At 39.0% G+C, this 14,968-nt stretch overlaps 1 protein-coding gene across 1 annotated transcript; it reads left to right on the forward strand.

Moving 5' to 3' along the window:
- Positions 1–245: 245 nt before the first annotated feature.
- Positions 246–13,354, forward strand: BOD1 (biorientation of chromosomes in cell division 1). The gene is made up of 4 exons (XM_063292385.1): positions 246–585; positions 5,290–5,414; positions 10,706–10,905; positions 12,531–13,354. Exons 1-3 carry the CDS (start codon positions 394–396, stop codon positions 10,902–10,904), a joined length of 516 nt encoding a protein of 171 aa, XP_063148455.1. The 5' UTR covers positions 246–393; the 3' UTR covers position 10,905; positions 12,531–13,354.
- Positions 13,355–14,968: the final 1,614 nt, after the last annotated feature.

Genomic DNA, 14,968 nt, shown 5'->3' on the forward strand with positions numbered 1-14,968 from the left:
TACTGGATAACAGCTGCTCTGCTAAATGTGGTGAGACTCGAGTTTTACAAGCCTATTGCTCTGCCTCCCTGCAGTCCCGAAACTTCTTCCTCGCGCTGCATCACCACAGCCCCGCCTATTCCAGCCAGACTTGCTCCTACAATACCCAACATCCCCGCGCCTCTCCCGGCCGCCGGGTTGGTAACGTAATAAAGACGCGCGAAAGTCGCTTTTTCCTTGACAAGCCTGTGCTTCCCAACGTACGGCGGGAAGCAGTGATGTAGAATACCTGCGACCGCCGCAGCAAGCGCGCCAACAGCTGCTGCAGTTCCGACTTCTGCGGTGGCCGCTGCCGCCGCGTTATCTCCTGCCAGGAGTGGAAGGGCAGCGTGGCCCAGGGGACCCGGCGGGAGGATGGCGGAGCCCGGCGGGGCATCCTCAGGCGCGGGCGGAGCCAGCGGGAACTCCGCGGGGCCTGGCGGGACCGACCCAGCCTCGCTGCCCCCTGGCGACGCGCAGCTCATCGCCCTCATCGTGGGGCAGCTCAAGAGCCGGGGCCTCTTCGACGCCTTCCGCCGGGACTGCCTGGCCGACGTCGATACCAAGGTAGCGCCTCTCTTTGCCTGCGCTACACGATCCCTCTGCTACCATCCTGGGGAACTTAATACCCCCCTCCCCAATAATATTGGGGGGGACCTCTGGTTTGGGATGTCCGGAAAAACTTCAAAACACCCAATGAGGCCATCCTGTGGGATACTTCCAACCAGGGACAGCTGCTATTCGGCTCCTGGGCGAAGAGCAGGGGGACGATAGTAACTTCCTTTTGTAAATCTTCCATGTTTTCTCGCCCTTTCCACTATTTTCTTCTCATTCTTCCAAAAACAGTAAATCCAGTTGCTTTTTTTGTTTTTTGGCTAGGAGCTGTCCATCCAGAAGCAGACCCGTCCTCTAGACTGGGGCTATGCTCCGTGCGGCGATCCGGATTTGGAGGGGAAAAGGGGATGAGGGCGCTCTGGTTGCCTCTGCCTGCAACAAAGGTGCTGCGTCTTTAGCTGGGCTCTGGTTGATCTGAGTATGGGCACCTTTTCTCCTTCACATCTGGACTGATCACTGCACAGCCCTACTCTTATTTTTCAACCTGTGCAGAACTAGTCTAGATGGGGCTCTTGAGTGAAAAATAAAATGCTAGCCCATTGGGAAGGTGAACGTTTTGCCTCTATCATGGCACAATTTAGATTCTTTCAGTACAGTCGCTGGTGAGATTTGAAATAGAGATTGAGAACCAGTGTTCTGGATGTGAGAAATTACTGAATTTTATCATGTTAAAGAGTATGAAATATTCTACATTAAATCTTAGGTATTAAACTTTATCACAGTTACCATGGTCTGGCAGTCATATAGGTTCTGATTTAGTATTCTCTCTACACAGAGTAATTTCAGTACAGAAATTACTGTTTCTATAATAGAGGATTAAAACTGCTAATTTTGTTTGTAAAATTTACCACATTGTTAGCCTGCCTATGCACATCCTTGCTCAGAATTTATAGTGTAATGTGGATGGGGGATGATAAAATTTTGTAAAGTTGTCCTCTTATTGTAAGCAGCCAAATAGGTTACTGTATATATGAGTCAATGCAGAAGCCTTAGGTTCATAGTTATTTAGTTAGATTAGTGAGTTGATTTGTATGTTGCCAAATCCAAACAGACCCAAGGCAGCTACAGAAAATCTAACCCTAAACATCAATAGTGGCGGCATAATAAAACATCCATATAGGACAATAATAAAACATCTGCAATAAAAATAGCCAATAAAATATCTCGGGTAACATCTAACATTTAAAATGTCTGTGATAAATGACATCTCTGTCCAAGATGAGATCAAGGGCTTTCCTGAACAGCTCCTACTCCTTTCTGGAAGGCCTGCGCTAGTTAATTATTATCTTGCTATAGATGTAAATAATTGGTTTTTGTCTTACAAGTTGCTCTTTAGCCACAGTTTTGAAATTTTAAAAGATGTTTAACCAGCTATGATTTTTTTTAAAGGCAGTTACATGAGGAGAATCTATGGGACATGATATTCTACATTCAGAATAATTATATATCCCAACACTTATTGGGCTAATATAAGTGGACAAGAGCTGTACCTCTAAATAGCGCTGTCTAAAATCCTAGAGAGAGAGATGGACCAATGGTTTAATTCATGTAAGACAGCAAGCTAATGTATATAAACTGGGCCATTTTGGTTTCAAAGTCCCTCATTAGACCTAAGGCATTTATACAGATTAATCAATAGGACATTGTTAAAGAAGGTACTATAAATCCTTGCACTGGCTTCTGATAGCAGCTGTACTGTGACCATCTGAAGGCCTCCTGCTCTCTCGGAGTCTATTTTTTCCTGTGGAAACTTTCACTTTTAAGAAATAATTTAGACAATATTTCCTATCAAATCCCCATCAGCTGTGATTTTGGCCAAAACCCAGTTTAGGAATGCTAAATGTTGGTATGCATAACAATACATACTGGTCATTTTATTAAAACTGTACTGATCAACAAAATAAAAGCATACTGAGATCTTGGTTATGCACAAAAGACAAGACATGAAGACAATACACATTAGGATATATCCTTCAGTCGAGTGCCCAGATTATGAGAGTCTAAAAGGAGAGGTTACATACCCAACAATAGCTCAACCAAAATATATACCTTCAATAGTGTATGTATGTAGAACTTGTAGTACTCAGAGCACATGATCATGATGTGGCAATATTTGTGATAAATTTAAACAAAAGAGTGAATATGATTAACCCTGAACATGCATAGAAAAATGATTCCTCTTTCTGACAAACAGAACATAATGTCCTAAAGAAAACTAGGTTTCACGTCCCACCTCAGTGACGCCCAATATGTTTTAAGAAGGAGGAAAGACAGAAGCACAAGTATATTCTAAGGATGTAAGTTAGCAGAAAGGATTAGTAAAGAAGTAAAAGAGATAAGGAATAAAATGTAAAATATAAGTTGGATAGGATATAGACTAGTGTGCATATTTGATAAAATCCATGTACAATTAACAATTAAAACTTAACAGACATTCAGAGACTAAAAAAACTGGAAGGAATTATGTGGATAAGCTTGGGGTTTGAACCTTCACTACAAACCTGGTGGGCATTGACCATGAAACCTCTGTACCTTTACCGTCAGGCCTGTGAGCCACCAGCCACAGGAAACATAAGGAAAAGGCATCTGAATCTAAATCAAAATAACTCAGAAGAACAGAGAAAGTTGATGTAAGACAAACTAGAAAGAGCAAAAGGTTAGAACATTGAACAGAAGAGGAATAGAGCACCTATCAAAGATGGAAGGATTTAATGTAGGCCAAGAGATCAAACACAGAGTCACAGTTGTTTCAGACTGATCTGATAATATCTGATGATTGAATATACAGTATATTGTATCATGAAAGGCTAAAATCAAGGCAAAGAGGTGAACATGGTCTTCATCAAAAACAGATAACTCAGTTCTCTAAAACCAGGAGCTTCTAACAACACAATCTCTAGTCTCATGTGATGAAATTTAATTATATATATAATAAAACAGTTGTATACTACTACTATATTTGTTTCTGTCTCCAGTTTCTGCTACAAGTCCTCATTCCCCTCATGGAGTTGGGTCCTATTTCTTTGTACTGCATTCTGTAAGCATACCAATGACACAAATAATATGTGTAATATTTTCTGAGCTCCAGATGCAGCCAAACAGCACAATACAATTGGTAAAAGTGTAAAATAAATATTCAGCCCCTTGTCATTAAATAGCTCTGTTTAATTGGGATTTTTAAAATATTATATACAATATCAGTTCAATAGAATTTCATATTTTGAATTCATGACTGTTTTTGGGAATGATATTCCATTACACTTGCCCCAATGTAGTCAATTTTATTTTTGTACTTTCAACAATGATAGTAGAGTATAATAACGCTTCTAAATGTAGAAATTTAGAACGTATATTTAATGAACAAATAGCATGCTCTTTCAGGGTCAAATTGTGTAGAGAGTTTATAAACATAAGCACTACCTCCTGCTTTTAATTTATGGTTTAGTTCCCTTCTATCAATATCATCAACATTCTGTAAACATTAGGCAGCACATTAGGAGATGTTCAGAATTCGTTAAATTTCATTAATTTGTATATATTCTTGGAAATAAATGGGCAAGTATTTTTAAATATAAGAACATTGTCATACTTCTATAAAATGAACAGTAGGACAAATTATTCCAAATCTAAATCTTAAAGCTGGGACAGTTATACTGGCTGGGGATGATAGAGGTTGGAATCCAGCCTCTATCATACTCCATTACACATTCCATATCACATTCCATACCTAGAATTTGCATCCTGCATTAAAGTTCCTTTGGTATATAATCTTCTAAAAGCATCACTGTATACTTTATTTTCCTCTAAATTTATCTTTTCTTTCCCTATCAAACTATACATAACTCTTTCTACTTTCAAGTGATCTAATGCACTCTTTACTAATAACATTTTATCTAAAGAAGCTTTATTACTCTATTTCTTCTTGACAATAGTGAGCTTTGCTGTCTGTTCTCCTGTTTATTATAGAAGGATCACTTGTATTTTGTCAGGATTATTTAAGAAGCCTTTACCAAAAATCCTACTTAATGAGAGTTTATATAATCAATAAAGAAGTACTATAGAGTACCTGAGGAAGTAGGGCTGTATAGTGCTTTGGTTTTGAAGGGAAAATGGTGCTTCAGAGCACATGGGGACATGAATTTAACACTTGGTTGCAACCCTTTAAAGCAGACTTTTACCAGGATCAGGTGGCTGCCTTCTACAGTGGAAAAAGGTTGTTTTAAGGACAGGAGCCGACGTTAGAAGCCTTACCGCTCAAGAGTCCCTCTTTGGGCAGAGATGGGTGGTAGTACAAATTTGAGAAATAAATAAATACATGCTCTGAAATAGCTTTTTGCCTTCAGAGTTGAAGCACGGTATAATCTTATTAGTTAGAAGGACATTCTTTGTGTGTGTTGCTCCAAAATAATGGGTGTGAAGCATGTGCTCAACAAGCAGTCTGTGCCTTAGACGGCGTTCTTGTGTGCTTCCATGCTTTCTGAGGCATGCGCTGCTTGTGTCATTTTCTTATGTTTAAGTTTGTTGTTAGGCTTTGTTTTGTTTTTCTTTTAGACTTGCTTGTCAAACATTTGACAAGGATATGGATTATTTTCCCCCAAGGAGGATTTTATAAGAAGCCCTTCAAGGTTGTTGTATTCATTATGCAATTTTGTTTAGCCAGCTTACCAGAATTTGAGACAGAAAGTGGACAACTTTGTATCTACTCACCTGGATAAGCAAGAATGGAACCCAGCAATGAACAAAAACCAACTGCGGAATGGGCTCAGACAAAGTGTGATTCAGTAAGTAGGAGGTATTAAATATGAAAATCTTTGAAAGTAAACAAGCACTTATATTTGGACAGGAATTATAAGAATGCTTCCTGGTGGATTGTAGGCCTTCATCTATATATGTTTCATCTATTAAGGTGTTATTTAGGTACCTGTTGCCAACTGACAGCCTGCTTGGACATTTTGAAGTTGTGCAGCTATTTGTGCATCCAAGAGGATGTGGGCTTGCTGCCCCTGTAAACTCCTTAAAGAAGACCTGCCTTTTCCTGGGTTCATGCAGTAACCATATAGTACCAGGAAAATAGTATGCTTCAGTTAAGGAGGGATGGCAGAGTTTATATGGACATCCCCATATACTTGGTTGAATTCTCAGAGAAAGACAGAACATAAATGCAATATATAAATGTAATATGATGGGGCAACTGAGCATTCTTATAGGGCTCATGTTTCTAGAACAAGTGGCCACATAATGAAGGGCTATAAGCAACCATTATTTTGAGGAAAAAACAACGTATTAGTAACTTGCAGTATTTTAAATCTAGTCATCTTTTCTTACCTCCAACCCAAAATTAGGCTCAGTAATTCCATCAGCTTAAAATTGTGGGGTGTACTTTTGTCCAGCAGAGAGCAGTGGTAACACACTTTTTGAAAAGTTTCCTGAGCTGTTAACTGCAATTAATTGAGCTCACGCAGCACAGCATGTGTTCTTTGTAAATATGTAGAGAATATTCACTAGTTTAATTGCATCCCGTGGTTCAAAAAATTAGATTTTGAATGCCTTCTGCGACTTTTTAATTTTAATATAGTAAATTATTCAAAAGATGTGAGAGGAACACATCTTCTATTTGAAGCATGCAGCGAAGAGGAAATAATGGATTTCAGTGTGCCGCCATACATGTGCTAAAGTGTTTGTGTGTTTATTAGTAGATATTTAAAAACACAGCCAAGAATAAAAACAGAAAAAGAATAAGAAAAACTAAAAGAAAAGAGAGAAGAGATTTACAGGCTGTACAAAACTGAATAAAAATTCAAAGTAACATTAGATTAGTACTGCATTATTGAATCAAGTCAATGTTCAGTACTTCAAAAAGTGATCAGTATAATATGAATCATAAGAATTAACAATTAACAAAAGTTTCTATCCAATCTAAAAATTCTCTCTTATCAAGCTAAAACTAATATATTAAAGCCTTGTGTTAAGAAAAACCTAAACTTCAGATGCAGTACATATCCATATGTAGAATTATAATCCACAAATGTTTCGCAAGATGAATTAAATTATGTATCAAACTTATTTTTCAAATATAAGGTTACTTTTAACAATGATGAATACACCCATAGCTTAATTTGCCACTCTTCTAAAGAGGGAATTATATGTGATATCTAATAAAAGGCATGAAGAATCTTGGCAGCTGTTATCATACACAAAGCCAACTTGGTGTACTTTGTAGGAATATACATTTTGGTAACGTTTTAACAAAAACAGTTGGCAGAAAAAGAATTCAGTCTTTAAAAGTTGTTTCATTCTATAATATATCATCATTCAGAATTGTTGAACTTTACAACATTGCCACCAGATAGGAAAGAATTATCTGACCTAATTATTGCATTTCCAGCAATTTTTAGAAAATGAGTTATCTATTTTAGCAATCCCCACTGGAGCAATATACCAGTGGTAAAACTTGTACCAATTTTCTCTATGTGTAATATTCATTTGTCTTCCATTGATAATCCTATTGTTGCATATCAATTGTGTAGTTTAAATTCTTCATCCATTTAATCATATCATCTTTAATTTGTTCAGTTGCTAAATCATATTTAAATAACATCTTGTAAATGAGCCCCAGCAGATGTTTTGAGTTTTGTGTGATAAGTTTTTCACATCTTTTCAAATCCCTAAACATTTGCCTTGTTTTTGTAATTCCTTTTGAATTATGTTGCTTATTTGGAGATACTGAAAACAGGTGATTCTGACCATTCTGAAGAAAGAATCTTGAAAGATTTGATCTTTGATTTTTTTAAAGAATTAGTTCTTGCAGCCTGTAAAAATTACTATCTCTACTTACCAATTTTTCACCTTTTTGAAAATAAATATTTAATATTGAAGCAAGGAGTAATAAGTCTGACCTGATTCTTTTTCTGCATTTAGATATGCTAAAATATATAGAAGTACCAAATAATGTGTAGTGAGAGTTCAAAGTGAGACAGATATTATGTCACCTAGGTAGCTGCCATCTTTCTTTTCCCAGGAAAAGAAAAGTTGTTGAGAAAATGAGTATCTGGATCTCTTTCAGGCAGGTTTCAGATCTTCAGACCTAGTACTGAAACAGCATTGGTTCTGCTTTGTTGATGACCTTTGGTGGAGCTGGGATGGGGAGTAGTGCAACCATCCTGATTCTTCTTGATTTCTCAGTACCATCAACCATGATATCATTGTGGACTGCCTGTGTGGCTTGGGAGAGGAGGCACAATGTTGCCAGTGGTTCTTTCTCTGTGGCTAGGTCCATTCGATATTGACAGGAGGAAAGAGATTGAGTCTAAGGCCCCTAGAGTGGGGGTACATCATGACTTTACACTCTCACCCCTTCTGTTTAACATCTATATGAAGCCACTGGTTGAGGTCATCTGTCAATTTGGGGTCAGGTATCATCAGTACATGGAAGATACCCACTTACACATTTTGACCCCAGACAGACCAGGTGATGCTGTCAAGGCCTTGTCTGAGTTTCTGGAAGTGTAGGGGACTGGATGGGGAGGAGCAGGCTAAAGTTCAGCCATGACAAGCCTGAGTGGCTATTGGTTTTTAGATCCCCTGGGGCCAGGGACATTTCATTTTTAGTTCTGAACAGGATTACACTTACCCCTTCAGGACTGGTCTGCAATGTGGGCATCTTCTTGGACTCACAGCTCCTGCTCAAGGGGAGGTGACAGCCATGTCTAAAAAGGCCTTTGCACAAATCCATATTATGTGCTAATCTTGCCGTTACCTGGCCTGGGAGACCCTTCTTGCAGTCATTCACATTTTGTTCACCTTGTGAATAGACTATTGCACATGGGGCTGCCCTTGAAAACCACTCAGAAACTGCAGCTGGTCAGAACTTGGCAGCATGGGCAATTATGGGCATGGCTCATCAGGCATGACCTAGTCAGTCAAAGTTGTACTTGCTGTCCAAGTTGTCTTTCCTGCTAATTAATAGCACTTCTAATTTTGCTAGAATAAGCCTTGGGGTTTTTCTCCACATTAAGTCCATGAATATACTTTAGGAATACTTCAGAATTTTGAGAATCTCCCTACCATTAATTGAAAATACATGCTTCATATCTTTGAGTTCACATGGATGTTAAAATGGCATAGGAGACATGACAAAACTCTGTGTGATGCTTAAATCCAAGGATACAAGCAGCAGACCCCAGCATCATTTCAGAACCTTCAGGTGATATAGCTGCACATCTTTCTTCATTTATTACTAATAAATAAATGCCATAGAAGTGCACAGCATGAATGCCCCTGAGCTGCATGTTTCCCCCAAAGGTCATGGACAGTCTTCAGGACCTCAAAAAACTGCCACCAGATGGTAATGTTTAATGTGACAGAAAGCACACATTAAATCCATGACTGGAAAATAATCTATATTTAACGTTAATTTAATGTCAGTGTGAATTAAATGGACATTAATTTTGCCCTAGCCCCATCTGCTATACTTTAAAATACAGCCCTCATTGAAGTGTTGAGCATCCTGCGGCATAGCAAGTTTTCCAGGCCTCATTTGTATGAATAAGATGTGGGTGTTCCATATAAATAGAGCAGGAGCACACTGGGTTCAAAATATAATTCAGTTTAGTTTTTAACTGTGGCATGGCTCAAACAGGGTAAGGCAGAGACTACTAAGTCTTGATTGCTTTGTGGGCAGAAAGACACAATAGAAACAGATCTAATAATTGTTTGCAAAGCCAATACTAGTTATCACTGAAGTATTCCAAGATGCATTTTGTAAGCTATTTTTTATGATGTAGATATGGTCAAATTGGAGAATTAAGGAATTAAAAATCATAATCTGAGGCAAACCTTGATGAAACAGAATAAATGCTAAGGAAAAGGCAACATCTTTCTCACTAATTCATAGCTTTGCTTGTCATGTGATTATGAATTTCCTTTTTCTTGTTTTATAATAGCATGGGACAAACTATGTACCCACATAATCTTGATCCCCTCTTTTTTCATTTAATAAGCTTGGCTCAGAAATAAAATAAACATGACACCATCAGCTGAATTCTGTTTTGTCTGCTGTTGCTAATCTTGTGGATACTCAGAGCACCCGGTGATCATTTCTAGGTACAAGTCTGCTACTGTGGAGAGCCTGCCCACCATAATAGCAATATTGCAGCATTTATCTGCATTGTATGGAGCTGCCACTGCAGTACAAGGCACAGCACACCATGTAGGAGGTGGAAAAGCGTTCGAGCAGATCGGAGTTCATGCCAGCTTAGACCTGTCCTTCTGAAAGTCTGAGTGTCAAAGGATACGGATCTTCTTAAGCGCCCACAGAGTCTCAAAATAGCACGTACTGTTAGTTTTCTACCCAGGAGGTAGGGTCACATTAGGTTTGCATCTGCGTTCCCAAATGCTCTTCAGTGTCTCTGTTTTTGCTTCCTAGCCTCTTGTAGACATGACTTAACCCAACCAGACAGCTGATTCCCTGCTCTCTTTATCCAGCGCAGCCTTGAAGCAATGTCACTTCTTGGGTTTTGACACACTGTTCTCAAAAAAGCTCTTTGTCATGTGTTGCGAATGTTTGTTTTTGTCTTGTGAAAAGGTTCCCATATGTCTAGACTTGGCAGATGTCAGAGCAATTGAGTGTGGTAATGCTGGGGTGAAGGCTACCTTTCTCTTTTTCTCTTGTAAGTGTACCAGCCAAAACAGATCGCCTCCCTCATCTCCCACCTATCGCTTCCAATGCGTATGTGTTTTTTTCCTGCTTTGTGCCGAGGCATGTTTTATTTGTAGGTTTGTGTCCCACAAGCACCCTACCACAACTCCTGACCAAGATACTTTTTAAGTGATTGGGTGTCCAGATGTCTGTTGTCCGTTCTGCAAGCACCCTAGAAAGTGGCACGTTCAAAAACCATATTGGTTTTCTTTACAAAAGGTGGGGTGCTTGTCCCATGTAAATGCTACCAAGAATGCTGTCGTTCTTACCACTTTAAGGCTAATTGCAGTTGACATGATGGCTCCAGAGACTTCTGCGGGGGCAGCAGGGAAGATCTTTGACAGAAACTGAATGGCTCCTTTGTCTCTGCCCCAGGTCAGGGATGCTGGAAGCTGGAGTGGACAGAATTATTTCTCAGGTGGTGGATCCAAAACTAAACCACATCTTCAGGCCACAGATAGAGAAGGCAATTCATGATTTCCTGGCTGCACAGAAGAAAGAGGAATCGGTGCCAGCTCCTCCCCCAGAGCCTGAGAGTCAGGATCCTTCCGCTCCACCCCAAGACGCCTCATAAGGTCTGGTATTGCTATACATCTTCCTTTGCATACACGTGTAACCCTTTTGTGTACCACTCATGTAAATTAAATAGCCAAAGAGCGGTATTTGATTGTCAGGTCAGTGCCAAAATTACTGCCAAATGTAAGAACAAGCTGTAACTTTGAAGATGGTAATATTTGTCATTAGAAACATTGCAGCATTGTACTTGCTCCTCTCTATTAATAATAGTATATTTTTTACCATGCTAGACAACAATTTGGTTATTGAGTAGCTATTCAAAGGTATAGGAAAGATTGCAGCCCAAATGATCCTTGAATATAGGCTTGCTTTATTAAGAGTCCATTAATCTTGAAAAAAGTCAGGGGGAAAAAAGGTGGACAAGCCATTAAAAATGTGAAGAATGAAATAGATTCATTTGTGGAGAAATGTGCTGCTTCAACTGAGCTTGAATTAAGACAATGGACTGATTTTGGATAACTTACACAGTTTATGTATTTATTTATGTGTGATGGAGTGAGCTCCCGCACTCGCCCCAGCTCTTGCCAACCTAGCCATTCAAAAGCATGCAAATGCAAGTAGATAAATAGGTACCGCTTCAGCGGTAAGGTAGCAGTGTTTCTGTGATTGTCATGCTGGCCACATGATGCGGAAGTGTCCTTAGACAACGCTGGCTCTTCGGCCGTGAAACGGAGATGAGCACCGCCCCCTAGTGTGTCATTAGACACAACTAAACGGGAATCTTTACCTTTTTTACACAATTTATAAGGAGCCAGTAGCTATCTCTCAGGTAATTGGAAAACATTGATGTGTCTTGCAAACTCTAGATAGAGCATACCAAGGTTGGTAGATACTAACCATTTCTACTAGGTGCTCCATATAACACAACTCAGCATTCTGAATCAAAAATTACTGCAGTGAATTTGTGTATTGGCTTTGCTTTGCTATCATGATGTTAGAAGTTCAGGGAACCTCTTTTTGACCCTAGAGAATGAGCTCTCCACTCCCTATTTTCAACAGAGGTCTAACTTGTTCAAAGAAGGGAATAGGAAGTTTTCCTTTCAGTCAAAGAGCTTCCCCTCTTCACCAAGATCGTGAGTTGCTCCCCTGTAAGTATAAGTAGGCTGTAAATGAACCAGCTGAAAGACCCCGGCAGAGTATAATAGAGAAAATTTGGCCTCTACTGCAGAGGGATTTCTCTGACTTCACACTTGGTATGCATATAAAGTTCACTGTGGCATTAAGGACATATCCCTCCCCTTACTTAGGCATAGAAGAAGAATGCAGACTCTCTTTTAAAGCTATGCCTCAGAGGCATTATAAAGCACAACTTCTTGTTGCTTCTAGGACTCTTTTAAAGGCAAGTGAGATATGGGCATGAGACTCCACTCTTTAGTGTTAATAACTCTGTATTTTAGCTAGTTGTCAACAGAAAATACAGTCGCTGAATTTATACCTTGATGCAACACTGGGAGTCTACTCCTTGATCTTTGTTTGATTATCACAGCTAATTGGTGCATCAAATCCTGCTATCGACAAACCAAGCAATGAGGTTTATGCTGAATTCAGAGCCTTATTTAAGTTGAACTAGCAGCTGGTTTAATGACAGTATAGTAAAACTGGTTTTTATCTTTTCCTTTTGCAGTGCATTTCTGGATTTAAGGTGGCTGCAGTTTCAAAACCCAGGCTGACTGTTTGGCAGCGGGCTACATATCCGCAGGAATACAGATTGTCAGCTAAAGCAACTGCGATTGAGGAACAGGATTGGCAAAAGTCACCAGTGGTTTCTGTGTGATATGGAGGGATAGGCTAGATGTGAAAGAGTATTGCTATTTGCTGAAGTAGCATCTGTTTTGCTATTTCTGTGTTTGGGAAGTGGCACCTTTTAAGGAGCCATAATAGGGGAAAGGGTTTCTGGTGTGATATTAGTGGACTTGGTGGTATTTGGAAACGTAGCAGTAGGAAAGGGGGCATTTTAAGTATGCTTGGTTTCCTTAGAGGCCACTGTGTCCGAAGACCTTTGGCTAGGTAATTGAGCAGTGGGCATGCAAGCATGAAGCAGATCAATTTACTAGAAAAAGATCCTTGAGGCCTAGATCCTTAACTGAATTTAAGTAATACCTCACTTGCAGTGCCTATCCAAGTCTCTTTCAACAGCAAGAATTTTTCATAATTGGCTTTCTACAAGTGTCCAAAGCAAAGCCTCTGCCAGATTTCTGGAGGTGATGTCTGTCATAACTTGATGCTCAGCTCCCTTCCCAGCCTGATGAAAGAAATTGGTATGGAACAAGAAATGGCTTCTTCTGGGGGCTTTGCAGTTGGAGAAAGTTCTCTCGTTTGTGAGATCATTCAGGTGCCTGTTCAGAGCTGCTTAGAGAGTCACATAAACTCTCCAGTGGACATTTGTGCACTAATGTTTGGCAAGCAAATATCTGGAACACTTTTAATAATAAAATGTGAGAAAAATCTCAGCTGTGAAAGTGTTTTTAAATATGGGTGCTTTTTCCATCACAATGAACTGATGTATCCACACAGTGATATTTACTGTCCATTTCTAAGGATTTCTTAGGAATTTGTCAGGGTGAGAAGGCTTAAAAAATTGAATGTTTGACATCTGAATAAGTGTTCTGATCACACTGTGCCTCCATAAAGCAATCACTTCACCCTAGTTAAATAAACTGTGGTTTAGTGCAATGTGCAAATTAGGCCAATATGTTAGGAACTATCAGTATCATTCTTACTCTAAGTATTTGTAATGTTTGATCTCACTTTCCATATTTTTATATGCAAAAGTGGTATTAGTTCTATAATTGCTAACAATGTAGTTTAAGGATAGATGTGTAAACTTGCACTCTAAATTCGTTCTTCAGATATAATAGAAGTACAGTAAATTTGATACACATTTTAGGTTTTTTTTTTAATTGTCCATTATCTCTAGATAGTCTGCAATATCAAATTTTTGCTTTGAAAATACTGAATTTATGGACTTCTCAGTGAGAAATGGCAAGCTAACACATCTCTGAACGAGTGGAAACAATGGCGTGGCCATGACCAAAGGATCAACGAGTAGGCCAGTCCCACCGAACCTCTCCAGAAAAGGAGAGGACAGGAGATTGCCCACTTGTGCTCTGGACAGCTGCTCCTTTTGAGGAGACTGCAGGACAGCAGTTTCCCACAGGTTTGAGGGCCAGGAGACGAAGGGAAGCCATCAAGCTCTCGATCGCAGCAGAGCCTTTGAAGGACACTGGGTTCGTTAACCTCACTTTCTAATCACTTTCAGAAATTAACTATTTAACTATCTTAAGGCTAATAGAGATTTTCATTACGACAAGTTAGCAAAGCCACCTGGTGAGCTTACCTTCATTCCAGAATAGAAGAAAATTGAACTATAAGCTTAAGAATTTAAATAATTTGAAATAAATGGCAAAAAGCTAAATAAGAATTCAAGAAAGTTATAAATGAATTAAGACAAATTTGGAATATTAGGACTTTTGCTATAAGATTTTGGAAATAATTATATAAATAAATAGCACCTTTGTGAGAATCAAATTGTTTAACTTAACAGAAATTCAAGACTTTACAATTTTAGAAATTGGACACTAGAGGGAACTAAAGATTCCAGGCAGAAAAGGAGAAGTGGGGTGGGAGGGGAGGGGAGAAAGGCTTGCCTTTTGTTTTTGGTCAGTATTGGGACAAAATGACAGAAAATGGTATGACATGTGAAATACTTCAGGAGATCTTTGAAGAATGGGGTCAGAGAACAGCTTCAATGCCAGCAATGATGTCTGCTTCTATTGATTATTTCAAAAAGATGTTAAAGAAGAAATGTTTCAGAAAGAGCTGAAACAAGCATCACTTGATGCAGAAATATTAGAATATAAAGAAAATGTTGAAATACTGGAAAATAAAAAAATTGTGTAGTATTTTATTTATTTATTTATTTATTTGATTTGATTTGATTTCTATAGCCGCCCATCTCAGCGAGTGACTCTGGGCGGCTTACAACAATAAAAGTCTAAGTAGTATAAGACAGAGATGACAGTTAAAGTGGAAATACAAATGATAAGCCAAGAGAATGACCTG

Source organism: Candoia aspera, chromosome 2 (assembly GCF_035149785.1).
Source record: "Candoia aspera isolate rCanAsp1 chromosome 2, rCanAsp1.hap2, whole genome shotgun sequence".
Lineage (NCBI taxonomy): Eukaryota > Metazoa > Chordata > Lepidosauria > Squamata > Boidae > Candoia > Candoia aspera.